The sequence below is a fragment of the Microtus ochrogaster genome, chromosome 4 (assembly GCF_000317375.1).
Source record: "Microtus ochrogaster isolate Prairie Vole_2 chromosome 4, MicOch1.0, whole genome shotgun sequence".
NCBI classification, from domain to species: domain Eukaryota; kingdom Metazoa; phylum Chordata; class Mammalia; order Rodentia; family Cricetidae; genus Microtus; species Microtus ochrogaster.
Window position 1 is genome coordinate 43,879,654 of NC_022011.1, and position 16,800 is coordinate 43,896,453.

Below are 16,800 nucleotides of genomic sequence, written 5' to 3' on the forward strand. Positions count from 1 at the left end.
CATCCATTCCGCGTGGTCTTCACAGGGCCCAGTGTGGTCTTCACAGGACACACACATCCATTCTGCGTGGTTTTCACAGGATGTACACATCCATCCACAGCTGGGGTAGCTTTGGTGTTTCTTTATTAGAGACAGGGACCCATTGTCCTTTGTGTCCCTTCTTTCCTACTAATTGAATTTAGCAGCAAAAATCATGGCAAAATAAATCCAGTGTCCCCTACCATGATTGCTGTACCAGAAAAGGCCCACAGTTTCACACCCCCATCTGCTCCTGTTAGATGTGAATAAGTGTTGATAATGAATTACTTTACCCTCTTAATGAAAGCAAATCCTCAGGAGATTATGTGCTTCTTGGCCTCCGCTTTTTAGTTGGTCAGTTGTAGTTTTTACTGTGTTGCAGTATTTTAAAGCATCCTGTCAAATTGGGCTGGATGGATAGATGTGAATATGTTTCTGTTACATCGGGAATACATTTCAGCATTCTCCGAGTTCTCGTTCTGAATCTCACACCAGTTCCGTGACTTCCCTCCTCACTTCTTCCTATGTTGCCCTTCTTGATGCCACCCAAACTGATCCTGACAAGAGCACCAAAGGCCTTTGCACATAACCAATGCCAGTGGTCTTTTGGTGCTTTGTATATGCAAACTAATTGGAATGTCACAAGACCATGGAGATGTAGAGTCTGTGATCAACCCCAATTTACAGACAAGATCACTGAGATTCTGAAAGGCTAGTTAATTTGCCTATGGACACACAAATGGTAGCTAAGGTTACCCATCCCCCCCCACATACTTTATCTGCAGAGGATTGTATTTATTTTAAAGTCTCATGATCTTGGAGCTGGAGATAATCGTTCTGATTCAGTATGTCTGGAGTAGACTGGAGTGTGTGGTTTTTAGGAGATTTGATTTTGAGAGTGACTTTTATTTCCTTAGATGCTTCTTGTCTGTTCTCCTGCAGAAGTGCGGATAAGAACTGAACAGAGATGTTTGCTTTCCCATGCCATCTGTTTCATTTCCTCTTTCTTCGACCTGGCATTTTCCTCTGGTTCTCCCCGAATTCTGAAAGAGCCCTTCAAAAGTGATCTAGCTTTACCTCACTGTAATTAGCAGGAAGCTGCTATTTTAACTTTCTTATTGCTGTGCAGAGTTACTTGCCCTCACATACAGCTCTAGCAGTGTCCTGATGCTTTTAGCCAAGCGGGTACCAGCATCAGGTCCTCAGCATCTAGGCGATGGTCCATGCTTAGCTCCATGTTCCAGGCCTTCTACAACCCTGCTCCCATCCATCAGTGAACCTCAGATCTTGGGGTCTGCTGATAGCTACCACACCTGTCAGTTCCCCCCCCCCAACACCTTTCCATCCTCCCTATCTCCACATGTCTCTGCCAAGTCTCAGCTTACTCATGCATCCTTTCCTGTCTGCTGGACTACTCATCTTTGATCCCCTGGAACCTTATATCTCGTTACATTTCTTCAAGATGCCAGTCATATTCTGTCTTGTAATTATTCTAGGCATAAGGCCTAGCGTGGGCCGCCACCTTATTCTTTGTACCCCTGACAAGCTCCAGGCGCACTGCTGGATGTCTGTATACCAGCCAGAGCATCAGTTCTGCTAGGACTTCAGTGTCTGATGGTTTCTTTCTGTTACATTTCTTACCTTTGTGTATATTCATGTGGGCAAATACAAGTGGATATATTTCTTATATTCTTCTATGGTTCCAAAAAGAAGATATGCTGGTTACAGGAGAGTTTGAAATACACTGAAGAGGCCAGACATGATGGTGCATGCCTCTAATCCCAATACTCAAGAGGCAGAGGCAGGTGGATCTCTGAGCCAGCCTGATCTACAGAGTGAGTGCCAGAATAGCCAGGGCTACACAGAGAAACCCTGTCTCAAAAGGAAGAAGGAAAAGAAATAACACTGGAAAGAACAGAGGACAATTAAATTCATCTTTAACATCCACCACCTGCAGATAATTACTGGGAAGATTTAGTGTGTGTCCCTTTAGCAATTACATTAGCAATTAAAATAGGCATCTATATTTCATTGTGCTTCTTACTTAAAACCAATTGTCATCTTTTGAATACATAGACACTCTTCCACAAACAGCATTGTCTCCTATCTAGATCCCTTATTTTTTATTTATGTCTAATTTCATTTGTTGACTGTGACCTTTCGAATAAGAGTCAAGGTACCAGGGAAATAACTTAGCAAAGTGCTCTCGCTGCATAATCAAGGTCATAAGTTCCATGCCCAATATTAAAATAAAAAAGCAAGCATTTCCCAGGCCTCCACACTCTGTGACAGCTTTCTGTCCTCCCTACTCTGGGTTCATTTTGTTCCTTTCATTCTGTGCTGGCATCTAAACTATGGGTTACTACTGCCTAGTTTTCTTTTACTTTGTAAGAAGCAGAGTCTCACTATCTTGCCCAAGCTAACCTCAAACTCTTGATCTTCCTGCACAGTGCTCCCATGTAGCTGTAAATACAGGCAAGTGCCATGGCTTCTAGATTGCTGCTTGGGTTTTCTAACCTCCGGCTGAGGTCTGTGGGAGCCTCCTGTCCTATCCATGTGTGTGGCCTTTCTGTGCCACAAAGCATGCTGTCGTACAGAGGGCAAGTCTTCTGTCTCCCTCAGGGCGGCAGCTGCTTCCCTAAAGTTTTATAATAAAGAGTAGTTACAGGCATGCATGCTTCCATTTTATCCTCATGGTCATGGGCAGCACGACTTCATGGCTCCTACATTAGAGGGTTGTCCTGTTGGTGTTTTTCTTCCTGCAGAATCCTCAAGCAAAACAAAACAGCCTCCAGACCTTATGTCTTCAGCATTCAGAATATACACACCTGGCCCTCGGGTACTGCCAGCCTCCTGGCGCTTTTACTTCTCTGATCCGAGCATCTGCACGGACAGTCACTACACAAAGCTCCCTGATAATTTCCAGCATCTAGCTGGTGTCTGTCTTGTGGCTGTGTGTGGTGGTGTGAGGTGGATAGGGCCTTCTGTGCTGATATGAAACACATGCTTTAGAGGCTTTGGTTAGAAGAGGAGTATGGAAGTAGTGTTTGCTCAGCTTCTTACAAGAAAGCTGGCTGAGAAAATGCCAGCTATCTGAAGCTCAGAGCAAGAGAGCAACTATGAAGGGCATTGCCCCTGCTCCAGCCATCCTTTGGTACAGGCAGCTGCTGGCCAGAGTGACATATTGTTCTCTGAGACACTTGCTACAGGACCTTCCGTGACGTTCCCTATTTGTAGTGAAGCCCTTTCCTTCCCTCCCCACCTTTTCTGTTTGTGAGCAGTCACCATTCATTAACTGGCCGGACTACAAAAAGACCACATGGACACCTTAGTTCATCCTCTGTTGACTGCTCCTTCTGTTGTTAGCTCCAACACAGAGTCCTGCCTCCTTATTTGCTTCTCTGGAGCATTTTCCAGAAGCCTATGTCTCTGACCTCTGACCCTCATGTAGATGGTGCCATGTTACCAGGCAATCAAACAATCAAAGCACTATCTCTCCAGGCAATTTGCTCTTGAGAGATTGTGCCACAATCACATGGGAAGCCTGTCTATTCATGTGACTTCAAGTGCAAGAACCCTATGCGGAAATATCCCTTGGCCCTCTGCATATTCACTGGAGATCTGTTGAGCTTAACAAAGTGCCGTTGATTAGATGACAAGGCCATGAAGCCGAGACCCCTTTCAGACCTTTGAGCTCACACCCTCCCTCCACAACCTCTGACCCGGCTGCCAGATGCCATCGCAGCCTTCTGAGTCTCACTTCTGCCCGCCTGACCTGGTGACAGAGTTTGGGTCCTGCACAGATGACCTTTCTTCTTGCTCTTCAAAGTGTCCTCTGGGCAAACTTCTTTCTCTGTCTCTTCACCCCTCGGCTCTGCAGAATTCTTTACCTTTCTTCAATCAAGGGTCTCTTTGACAGCAGCTAGAAAGCCCTCTCCACATCTTGCCCACTGTTTTCTTAAAGGAAAAATTGAGTTGCTAATAAGCAGGACCTTTGTAATGCAAAGACTACCTCCCAAGTTTGTAAGTATCTGTGTATGGAAGGTGCCACAGCAAGCATGTTGAGGCCATCTCCCTGGTTTCTGCTGCTGTACTGTGGACTCTAGGCTAGCGGGTCTGTGCACTTCAGGCAATTCTCCTCCCTTCCATCTTTCTGTGAGAATGCCTCGGTACTTCTTGAAATACCAAGATGTTGATTACCTTGGCTGCCAGACTTCCCTTGTCTCTGCCTTGTCCTTTGTCCCAGCAGAACAGGACTGAAGGGTACCTCCACCCAGAGCAGGTCTCCTTTACCCCTTTCTGCGTGCAGTGGATATGAGCTACAACAGAACAGGTGATAAGACACACGGCACCACTCACTGATGCAGCATGGGTCCTTCTGCCTACCTTTCCGCCTACCACCCCCTTTTCATTTATCATTATTGGTAGTGTTGGAGATAGAACCTGAGACAACCACATTCCAGACTCTACACTTCTGTTGGCACAAGCTTTCTTCCCTTTTGAATAATACTTCTAAGCAGGATATATGTGTAGGGTGTGTGTGTGTGTGTGTGTGTGTGTGTGTGTGTGTGTGTGAGAGAGAGAGAGAGAGAGAGAGAGAGAGAGAGAGAGAAGGAGAGTTGCATATAAAATATCAAACGAGTCTGCTTTCTTGACCAATGTTTATAGTTTTATAAACCTGTTTATATTGAAAATCATTTCTCAAAGGTCCTGTACCAGAATAAATTGCATTATAGCTGCAGAATAAATTGCATTATAGCTGCAGAATAAATTGCATTATAGCACTGGAACCTTCCAAAGCTCCCTCAGGCTGAACTGGTCTCCATTTTCTCTGACATCCCCTAGACAGCACCCTATGCTGGCTTCTGTTGTTATGGTATTTAACCAGGTTGGGTTGTGATTTATCTGTTTATACGTTTCTGTCCCTCTCACGTGTGCCCAATGGGGTTGAGGTCCTCTAAGGCAGGAGCTGGGTTGCATTTATCTTTGTTAGTACAGCAGTTCCTATAGGTCCTGAAAAATAGTCTGTCGCCATTTTTTGCCAGATATACCAGCGTTTAAACAGATCTTCCAAGATTTTAAATCAAGCTTTAAGACAGTTTCATCAACAATACATTGATTAGTTCTTTAATAGCTACAGGAACATCTTATATTAACCATTATCACAATTATGTGATAATATAGTATAATAGTATATTAATATAGTAGTATAATATTTGTTGCATGCCTACTATGCCCAGGCACTATTCTGGGCTCATGATATGTTTTACATTATTGAGTTCTCTCTACAAGCTTACACGCAGATATGTTCATCTGTTTTACACACACACACACACACACACACACACACACACACACACACACACACACACTGCATTCTTTTCCCAGAGTCTCACTAGGTAGCTCAGGTTGGCCTCAGACTCACCACATAGCGCAGACTGACCTTGAATTTGGTTCTCCTGCCCTACCTTGTTGTCCTCACTTTAGAGATATGGAGGAAGAATTGATCCCCCTATCAGGACCACAAAACCAACAAATATGAAACTTAGATTTGAACTGGTCAGCCTACATTCCCAACCACCCATTTTTTTTAAAAAAAGGGGGAGAAATGTGAAATACTATTTTTAAAAATGTACTTTACATAACCTTTTTAAAACTTGTTTTTTCTAAGTGCAGTGTATTCCTATGGCTTATACACTTGAATGCCGAGTGCACAGTGCAAGCCAAACGAGAATCATGAGCCCAGAGAAGCAAAGCAGCTAAGTAGAACAGAGAGGGATTTTTGGTTTTGAAAAAATATAGACTTTGCATTAATTTAAAAAGGATTGTCATTTAATTACCTTTAATATGAAACTAATAACATTTTTGCTAAATGGTAGTTAATAACATTTTTCTTCCTATTTTTCATTTTCTTTTAAATTAATTTTTAAAATTTTACAAATGTGTGTTGTTTAAATAGAATTTTTCCATGAAATCAAGCATGTAATAAATCCATTGACTCCCTTACCCCGATTGGCCGGCTCTTCCCTAAGGAAGTGGCCCTGCTTCCTGATGAGGCTGTGTCACTGCACTGTGTGGGCACCAGGCCCCACCACCTCAGAAGAGCCAGGCCACCTCTGTGGTAGTGTCCTGACACCTTCTTTAGCTTTTACCATTATTGACACATTTGAATTTCTTTCTTCTGTTAATTTCCACTGTTGGTTTACCTAGATAACTGTCTGTCTCATTTATATTAGCCTTCCTTCTTAGTGTTGTATTTTCTTCACTTTGACAGGGCACATCTGTCTGCCTTTTGAAGCAGGATTTTGCTGTAGTCAAGGCTGGTGCTGCAATCCTCCTGCCTCGGTTTCCAAGTGCTGGGATGAGAGGTGTATCCCACCCCACCCATCAGTCTGTCACCCCTGTTCTTTCTCGTTCTGCATTTTGCTCTCTGACATTTACTGGTCCCTGCCCTGCTTGCTTTGGCTGTGCCCTGTGGGCCTTTGTCACATCTCCTAGACGCGAATGCCTAGCGTCCTGTCTCCAGCCTCTTGCTTGATCAGTTCAGAGTATGAGCTCTTTTCGAATACCTGTGGCCGCGTGTTGTGACTGTCCTCATTGCTGTGGCTGTTCAAGTAATCCTCACATTTGCTCTTCTTATTGAACTCGAGTTTTCTCAGATGTGTGGTTTTTACTTCCAGTTAGTTGCTTTACCCTTTAAACTGAATTTCTCACTCAGCTGCATTATACTGAAATGGGAACTACACAGTTTTATGTTGTTCAATTTTTTTTCTCTTTTATAGTATTTTATAGAATTGTCGATGCTACTGTTCAATATTAGCTCCATATTTTAAAGTTGAATAAGTGCTTTGAAAAGCTGTACATTTGGGCTGGAGAGATGGCTCAGCAGTTGAGAGCACAGAGGTCCAGAGTTCGATTCCCAGCAACCACATGGTGGCTCACAGCCATCCATAATGAGATCTGGTGCCCTCTTCTGGACTGGAGGCATACATGCAGACAGAACACCATATACATAATAAATAAGTTAAAAATAAAAGAAAGAAAAAGAAAAGTTGTGCATTTATGGGCAGCTGTGGTGCACACACTTGTCGTCCCAGCACTCACATGGGTGAGGCGGGAGGCGCATAAATTCAGAGACAGCCTGGGCTACACAGCCAAGCCCTTTATGCTCTTAGCTCTTTACACGTGCTCTGATGCTTCAGATCAGTTTCCGCATTTGAACTGTGAACTTATCACAGACTGCGTGATTTCCTCCCTTGTGGACAGTGAGACAGTGAAGAGAAACCTGCTGAGCTCGTTCTTCCTCACATCCCGCTAGCTACTGTGAGCGACTGGGGGCTGCTCCACACACTCAGGCTCAGCATGATTCTGCCATCTTATCTGGGTTTTGTGGTCTCTGTGGTATCTGGGTTATTGCCAATGGCCAGAAAAGGGACCATGGGTGGGTCATACCTGTCACGAAGGTGGTTCTGCCCAGGCCACCCAGGACTTCGACCTATCCACAGTTGGAGAGAATCAAGTCAAATGATCAGCTACTCATGGGAAATGAAGTCCAGCCTTGTGTCCAGCTATGGCTGACACCATGGAAGATGGCATGAGTGGACCCTGTTAACATCTAGCTCTGTGCCCTGTGGACGGGCTGGAAGAGTGCTATAGGCATTCAGACGGCTTTGGGGGGGGGCAGTCATTCCTGAGTACAGTTTTTTTCTTTGTTTATTTTTTGGGTTTTGTGTGGTGTGTGTGTGTGTAGCTCTAGCTGTCCTGGAACTCACTACATAGACCAGGCTGGCCTTGAACTCACAGAGATCCACCTGCCTCTGTCTCCCAAGTGCTGGGATTAAAGGTGCCATCACTGCCCAGCCTGAGTACAGTCTTTTAACAAAATGGTTAATGTCGATTTTCTGTCCAGATTTTCTGTGCTTTTAAGAGGTCAAATAAGATGTTTGTGGGCAGTAGTTGAGATATGGAGGCTGTCTGACAAGCAGCTTCTCTACAGTGGTAAAGGACTTTGTCTGTAATGTTGGCTATTTTTGTTTGGGGTTTTTTGTTTTGTATTTTGGGGATGTGTGTGTTTTGTTTGGTCCCTTTGTTAGGTCAGGCACTCTGCTTTTCATCTCTCATATGACAGTCTTCATAGGCCCTAGCCAGCTGCAGAATAGGGAGTGACAAGCTGGGCCTCACTGTGCATCCAGCCCACATGTCACCAGCAGGACCTCCTCCCCAGCCACGGCTCCACATCACTCATTTGGGAATCGCTCTATCCCATGCTCAGGGCATTTGGTGAAGCCTGCACAATTCTATTAAGTGACTTCCCAGGCTCACCTTGCACTTACTGATTGAGGCTTCTTGGCCCTCCTATTTGGTCTTTCCCATGTGATAGGTCAGTAAAATGTCTTTGATATTTCTCCTACAACTAAGGAGCCTACTATGCCTTCCATAGGATCTTAGCATCCATCTGTTGCTTATAGAAGCCCAGTAAACACCTATTCTACAGCCCACAGTAGCCTCAGCTCTGCAGGTGCAGTGGTGATGCAGATGCATGCAGATGCTATCCTCATGGAGCTTATTAAGAAACCGAGGGTGTGCTCGGAGAGAGACCCAGTGAATCAAGAAATCACAGGGAAGAATATAAAACACAACTTTGCCGAGTGGACCTTTGTCCTGGCAGGAGCTGAGGGAAGACATCTTGAAGCTGAAGGAACTTGGATGGATGAGGAAGAGGAGTTGGAACATCTAAGTAGAGAAGAATAGTTTTTAAATGAAGGAAGAGGAGAAACTGCAGAGAGGTGGGGCTATGGGCCAGAAACACTTGGAGTTTATGACATCTGTCTGCCACTGCATGAAAGGAAGCAGTGGAAGATGATGGCTAGACTCGTTAGGAGGCAGCCATGTGTGTACATGTGAGAGACGGGGCATTTTGGATGGTGATGGTAGTGGGGAAAGGTAGAGGGAGAGAACTGTAGTGTAAGATCTGAGTTACAGCTCTGCCTGGGTTTCATGACCCTGAGTCCAGAGGGAGCCAACTCTCTCAACAATTAAATCATGAAGAGTGTTCTTTCTTCTTGAACTTCTCCAGCTGAGGTGCCTGTTGTTCTAATCTCAGCAAAGGGAAAGGACACAGGTGCCTGTGCCTGGCCATAGTGGGAAACAATGTGTTTCATTTCGTCGACACATGGGTGAGTCATTGATGAGCATCAGCTTCTCCCAAGTCCTCCATGAGGCTGCCGTGGCCAGGACTTCAGCAACTTACACTTCAGGATTAATAAGTGAGAATGAGTGGCTCCTGTCCCTTCCCCTGTGGGAAACATTGTGAACTAACTGTGATAATCTGTTCCTGCCATGTCCTGATATGACCCTCAGACCTTTCATGCCAAGCCCCCTCAGCAGCCTTCACCAGCACAGTATATCAGGTTCTTTTGCTGTTCCCTGCATTTTTAACAGTGCGTGAGCGTCCACTGTCTGGGAGACATCAACCCTGCTGCCTTCCCTGTGAGAATGGCAGAGTCCCTGCAGCCCAGGCCTTGTCTTTGACCTGTACTTCCTCATAAGGAATAGTTCTGTGTGTTTGTGTGTGGGGACACATCCCTGGATCCATGTGGACAGGAGTCCAGACAACAACTTTGTAGAATCTCTTTCTCTTTGTATCTTAGTGGATTCTAGTTGATCTCAGGTTGCCAGTCTTGCTGAGCCCTTTCTCAGGCCCTTCCACTTGCAGTTAAGAGCTGACCTCAAGGAAAGTCAGTGCACAAGCTCACCCTTCCTCTGACACCATCTGCAAAGTTTAGAACTTGCTAGAAGGACTCTGAACTCATTGATAGCTGTTAGCACACTTAGTTTTGTGACAATCAAAGAACACAGACTCAACTCAGCACAAGCAGGATCCAAGTGAACCCCAACATAGAGCTTCCAGATGTCCTCTCTGGCTTGGCCCAGCCTTGTTATACGGAGATCTGCCTGAGTGACTGGCTGGCTTTCTAGTCGGATTCGATCACGTGACTTGGCCTTCAGTCCCTCCGGAAGGAAAGCTAACATACAGGACCTAAAGCCCCACCATCAACTACTGAATTACTTGCTAGTATGTCTTGAAGTCCTTAAGAAGAGACACTCACATAGGACTAACAAGTCACCTCCCAAGTGCCAGGGGCAAGGACAGTCCTGTTTAGTTTGGGATTCGTTTCTCTTTGTTCTGTTTTGTTTGTGAAAAGGGGTCTTACTGAGGATGGTCTTGAACTCAACCGTCTCCTGTCTCAGCCTCCTGAGTGTAGGGATTACAGGTGTGTGCCACCATGCCTGCCTAGACCTGGCTAGTGAATTCCACTGCTCACTCTATGCCTTATGACAGTGTGGCATTATACACTGCCAATAACCAGCCATAGGCATAGACCGCTTCCATCTGTGTCCGGAGGTTACAGCTGAGTATTAATTGTAAAACCTAGGCTTGTTTTGGACCTTCTAGGTGAGGCAATGTTAGACGAGGGTAACTGCCAGCTTCTGAGGCCCACTGCCATTGTCACACCCCAGCTCTACTTCTGTCCACTGCTCCTGTAATCTAGCTGAGATTTCAGCCTTTTCCTCTCTACACCAGTGCATACTCTGTGTTGTTGTTACAGAAGGTAAACGAGGTAGTACTGTCGGGAAGAAGAACACACGGTGTATAGGAGTGTATAATAAATAAAAAGCGGGATACAATTCTTTATTTTGGGTGTTTTGTATTCATTTGTTTTATGTCTCTGAATGTTTTGCCCATATGTTTGTATTGCACACGTGCATACCTGGTGCCCACAAAGCTAGAGGGCTGGTCCCCTAGAACTGGAGTTACAGGCATTTGTGACCCACCCCATGTGGGTGCTGGGAACTGAATCACATCATCTATAAGAGCAACAAGTGATCTAAACAAATGACCTATCTCTTCAGGACCCTCTTTGGTTTGGTTTTTCAATTTTCAGATTTGTTTAATGTGTGTATTGTACACCATGTAAATGCCTGATATCTGTGGAGGTCAAAGGAAGGGGCTAGATCTCTACCCTGTGACTAGAATTACAGGTGGTTGTGAGCTACTGTGCGGGTGCTGGGAATTGAACTCAGCTCCTCTGCAAGAGTAAGAGTGCTCATAACCGCTGAGCCATCTCTCCAGCAGCCCCTCCCCAGGTTTTTTGAAACAGAATCTCACTGTGTATCCCTGGCTAATCTGGAGCTCTCTATGCAGACCAGGCTGGCCTTGAACTCAGATCCTCCTGCCTTCTGTTTTCATATTAACCATGAGAAAAATATTCCAATCTTTTTTTCAGATCTTTTACAAAATATTTGCTTGTGTGGGGTGGTTCAGAAAGTGTGTCCTTTCTTTCACACCTTCATGTCTCTTAAGCACAAGTTCAAGTATGAGGTGTCGGTATGAAGAGGTTGTACTCTGCTTTTGGGAGTGAGCCTGAGTTAGAGGTGAGAAGCATCCCCACCTCATGCAAGTGCGCTCAGATACGTTTGAAATGTGGACATTTTGGCAGACCTTTGCTGCAAACTGCAGGTAGACTTTAAAACTTTCCCATGCTGCTTCTGAGAGGGCTGGGAGGAAAACATCCTGAGAGTGGCTTCTGGACTACGGGGCCGAGCTCCAGCCTGCTTTCTGCTCACCACTGGCTAGCCCCGAGCTCCTCCAGGCAGTCGGCTGGCAAGCTGCACGTTGGCCTCGAAGGGCCACGTTGGCCTTCCAGAGACTGTTTAAAACTGAATGAAGCAGAAGAGCTTTCTCTGATGGTTACACCTTGAGTTCATGCCAGCCACTAATTGTTCTCTGGGCCCTCCTGAGAAGGTGGCTGAGCTTGGGGCTTGGCTCTGAGTTGTGCCATCTGCGAGCTGCCACTTGTCCACATGTGATGTGGATTAAGACTGTTTTCTCACGAATCATAGGCTTGAATGTTTCTCAGTTTGTGAAAATGTTCCCCCTAGGTGGGACTTGCTCTTGGATTTGTAAGGCCTTGGGGCTCACAGGAGACTCCTTCCTTCTAGGCTGGGTTTACCAGCTCATGTCGGTAGATGGGATTGCTTCTAGGAGAGAGACTCGGGAGCCTTGCAAATGGAGGCCCAGCCAGCTAACTGAACATTTTTTTCCCTAGCTCATTTCTAGTGACGCTGATGGAGCCATCCAAAGAGCAGGAAGATTCCGGGTGGAAAATGGGTCTACAGATGAGGTAAGGACACCCCCAGTTCTTGCATTGTCACCAAGCTCTAACTGTAGCAGTGGGCAGTGACCCCATGGGTACAAATGAGTTGCTTCAGCTGAGCCCTGAAAGGGACAAATAAGAGCTTTTCAAAGCTTTACACGAAGAACACCTGAAGGGGAAATGCCATCGTGGGGTGTAGAAGGTGCTGTAATTCCATATGTCCTTTTAATGGTCGTCATAAAGTCAGGTAGGCACATGAGGCTGTTCAGTCCCCAGCAGACCAGAGGGAGATCTGCAGCCTCTTTAATGAGTCTCCTTTTCTCTAAGAATGACCTTGAACTTTTAGACATCCTGCCTCCATCTCCATGGAGCACTGGAATTATGGGTATAATCTCCACGCCAGTTTATGTAGTGTTGGGCATCGAACTCAGGGCCTCATGTATACTAACCAAGCACTCTGCCTGAACTGTGCCACAGTATAAAGTTTCAATGTGTATATATCTCATGGATTTATCAAGTCAGGGTGATTAGCATATCCAACTGGAGACAGTTATAGTTTATTTGCAGTGCTGAGAACAAGCCCCAGGTCTCACGTATCCCAGGAAAGTGCTATAGCACTGTAGCTCTGAGCTGTCCTCAGGATCCTGAACCATTTAAACTGAAGTCCTCACAGATTAATGCAGGACACTGGGTATGCTCCACAGAGCCATAGAAGAAGCCAGCCTCTCCTGTTCCTTACGTGAGACGCTCTGAGGGCTGTGAGTTGCCTCTGTCTGGCAGTCTAGCTCTGGGGACTGTTGCTGATGTGGGACAGCATCAGGACATAGTGTGGATGGCTTTAGGCTCAGACTTTTGAGCCCTACCACTAATTTATGATTCAATGCCTCCGGGTCAGTTTTCTGCTGAATCAGGAGGTCTCCCCATGAGCAGTCTGTGTTTGTACTTAAGCACAGGATTTGGCATAGTCCACGCTGATTGTAATCTCATTAGCATGTCCCACAATTGCTAATTGTCAGGAGTTTTGTGACATCTTGATTCTGTCACCTGTTAGCTCACCCACTGAGCAGCTTTGTGCCTCCTAAAGACGTGCTTGTCCTGCCATCTGTGTACTCACTGCAGTATTAATTAAAGCGCGCCTTGCCCCGGAGTCGACCACCGGGGAGCTCCCTCACTGCTCCCCGCACATCAATTAGTTGATGGTGGAACAGAGGGGACGGGCTTCCAGCTTTTACACACCTGCCTTTGCTAGCATGGGAAGGACTGGCTACTGTTTGAGGACATGAAAACCCAGTGTTGGGGGGACAGCAGTTAACAAAGTGTGTCTCATTTAGTTCTTCTGGGGGTGTAGTAGGTGGCTGCTTGTCTGTTTCCTGGCTGCCCAGACTCCCGAAATAACTACACAGAAACTGTATTAATTAAATCATTGCTTGGCCTACTAGCTGTAGCTTCTTTAAAAAAAAAAAACTTTTATTTATTTAGTATACAGCATTCTACCTGCATGTATGCCTGCACACCAGAAGAGGTCACCAGATCTCATTACAGATGGTTGTGAGCCACCATGTGGTTGCTGGGAATTGAACTCAGGACCTCTGGAAGAGCAACCAGTGCTCTTAACCTCTGAGCCGTCTCTCTAGCCCCCTAGCTCTAGTTTCTTTTTTTTTTTAATATTTATTTATTTATTTATTATGTATACAATATTCTGTCTGTGTGTATGCCTGCAGGCCAGAAGAGGTCACCAGACCCCATTACAGATGGTTGTGAGCCACCATGTGGTTGCTGGGAATTGAACTCAGGACCTTTGGAAGAACAGGCAATGCTCTTAACCTCTGAGCCATCTCTCCAGCCCCTAGCTCTAGTTTCTTATTGACTAACTCTTATGTATTAATTTAACCCATCTCCATTAATCTATGTATCGCCATGTGGTTGTGGCTTACCGGGTAAAGTTCCATCCAGCGTCTGTCTCCAGCAGGGCTACATGGCTTCTCGCTGACTCTGCCTACTTTCTCCCAACATTCAGCTTAGTTTTCCCCACCTAACTAAGTTCTACCTTGCTATAGGTCCAAAGCAGTTTCTTTAGTAATCATTGGTATTCACAATATACAGAGGGAACTCCCACACCATCGGGGTATTATAACAATATCTAAAATAGGGAAAACCTAAGATAACCTTAATTTCTGTCATTAGAGATTGATTGTAAATGCTACTTGTAGCTATTAGACAGCAGAGTTGGACTACGGATATACTCAGTGGGCAAGAGCACTTTCTCTGCAAGCATGAGGACCCAAGTTCTATTTCCTGGCACCCATGTACAAAGCCATGACTGCATACATCTGTAGCCCCAGTATTAGAGCACAGGGATAGATAGACCCTGAGAGCTCACTGGTCAGCCAGCCTACCTAAAAATACCTGATTTGATTCCGAGAGAAACCCTGTCTCAAAGGAAATAAGGCAGAGAACAATAGGGGTAAACACTGGTCATGATCTTGTTAATAACTGCTTAAACTCTTTTCTCATTTCTTTGTAGAAGCGAGTCATGATCTCGCTTCTACATGCCTGCACACAAGAGCACACGCCTGCATACTCACACACACACAATGCAGAGTGGGGTATATACTATCATAGAAGAAATGTTTGAGTGCTGGACATAAAAGCCAGTTCCGAGATAATGGAAAAGATGTTTTTCAATCGGTGAGAACATTTCCAAAAGGACAAATAAGAATTTAAAACCATTTGTTCTGGGAGCTGAAGCAATGACTTAGCAGTTTAGAGTGCTTGCTGCTCTTGCAGGAACCCAAGTTTAGTTTCCGGTACCCACATGAGATAGCTCATAACCATCTAACTGCAGCTCCAGGAGACTAATCACATGTACTTATATGCACATTCCCGCATACCTTCACATCACTGAAAATAATTTTTTAAAAAACATGCTTCTGCAGCCAAACATCAGGTAGAACTCGGAGAATCCTATGGAAGACAGGGAGGAAGGATTGTAGGAACCAGAGGGCTCAAGGACACCACAAAAAAAACCTACAGAATCAACTAAACCGGGCTCATAGGGGCTCCCAGAGACTGACCCAACAACCAGGGAGCCTGCATGGTACTGACCTGGCCCTCTGCATATATGTGACAGTTGTGCAGTGTGGTATTGTGAGACTACTAACAGTGAGGGCAGGGGCTGTCTCTGACTCTGATGTGTGCTTTGGGACCCACTCTTCCTGCTGGATTACCTCATCTGGCCTTCATGGAAGAGGTGGAGCCATAGTCTCACTGCAACTCCACACACATTGACTGGCTGATGTCCTTGGGAGGTCCGCCTATATCTGAAGAGAAACAGTGGAGGAGGAGTGGATGGGGTGGACAGATAGATGGGGGTGTGGGGGAAGAGGAATTAGGAAGAGGGAAGGGAGGGGAAACTTTGGTTGGGATGTAAAAACAAACAAACAAAAATAACGTGCTCTGGGAAATAGTGGAAGGTCAGAACACAGCTGGAGTGCCTTAGCTCCCGGCTCTGTGCCATTCTGTGTATAGTTTACAAGGGCTTTTAAGTGTTTTGTTTCTGTTTCTGCGTCAGGGTCTCACCATATAGACCACGTTACCCTAGAACTCTGTGTAGTTTATGGGAGCTTTAAACTCATGATCTTCCTGCCTCCATGTCCCAAGTGCTGGGATTACAAATGTGTGCTCCACCATGCCTGGCTCAAGTGTTTAACTCTTTAAAAAAGGAAGAGAGAGAGAAAGAATTTAAGTGGGGTGATGGTAGTTCACACACCTTTAATTCCAGCGCTCAGAAGGCAAAGGCAGTTGGATCTCTGTGAGTTCAAGGCCAGTCTGGACTGCAGAGAAAGCACCAAGACAGCCAGGGCTGCACAGAAAAATCCTGAGTTAAAAAACAAAGAAATGAGAAAATAGTTTAAGCAGTTATTAACAAGAACAGAGTAGATTCTGATGTTCTAGCAGAACATTTTCCCAGACCTTTCCCCTCCCTCCCTCCCTCCCTTCCGTCTTCTGTTCTCATGTACTTCAAGCCTAGCCTCAAACTCTCCGTGTAACCTAGGATGAAATCAAACTGATCTTCCTGCTTCCACTTCTCAAATGCTGGGATACAGCCCTGCGCCACCGTGCCTAGTTTCTGTGGGTCTAGGGATTGAAATCCGGACTTCATGGCATGCTCAGCAAGCATTCTACCAACTGAGCTACATTCCCAGCCCCTAGGGTCTTTTCTCTAATAGGAAAGTACATATATCTACCACTACTATGTGTATATGCATGTGTGAAAGTGCATACGTATAGTGTGTGAATTTGTGCACATGTGTGAATTTGTGCATACGTATAGTGTGTGAATTTGTGCACATCTTTGTAAATACATAACCAAGATCCAGGCGTAGTCAAGCCAATTTTGTCACATGGTTTTCCCGGGGAGAGGAGGTGGATGGGGTGTGGAGGACGGGGGAGAAAAGATTTGAAGTTTTGTTTGGTTTCCTTTTTCCGCAGTGAGTCTGTCTTTGTGTGTACAGTTGTAGTACGGCAGTGTTAGCTCTTTCTGTTGCTGCAGTGAAGTGTCGTGACAGTGACAGCTCAGGGAAGAAGGCTTGGTTACGGTTCGTGAGGACAAGAGTTCGCCGTG

At 45.5% G+C, this 16,800-nt stretch overlaps 1 protein-coding gene across 3 annotated transcripts in view; it reads left to right on the plus strand.

Annotated features, from left to right (window-relative positions):
• The window catches only part of Garnl3 (GTPase activating Rap/RanGAP domain like 3), a 148,119-nt gene that overhangs the window by 54,371 nt on the left and 76,948 nt on the right, over positions 1 to 16,800 (plus strand). For all 3 annotated transcript variants that reach the window (XM_026777076.1, XM_005346025.3, XM_005346027.2), the window contains one exon: positions 12,129 to 12,203. In XM_026777076.1, the coding sequence (XP_026632877.1) occupies positions 12,129 to 12,203 (75 nt within the window). The remainder of the gene's footprint in view (positions 1 to 12,128; positions 12,204 to 16,800) is intronic.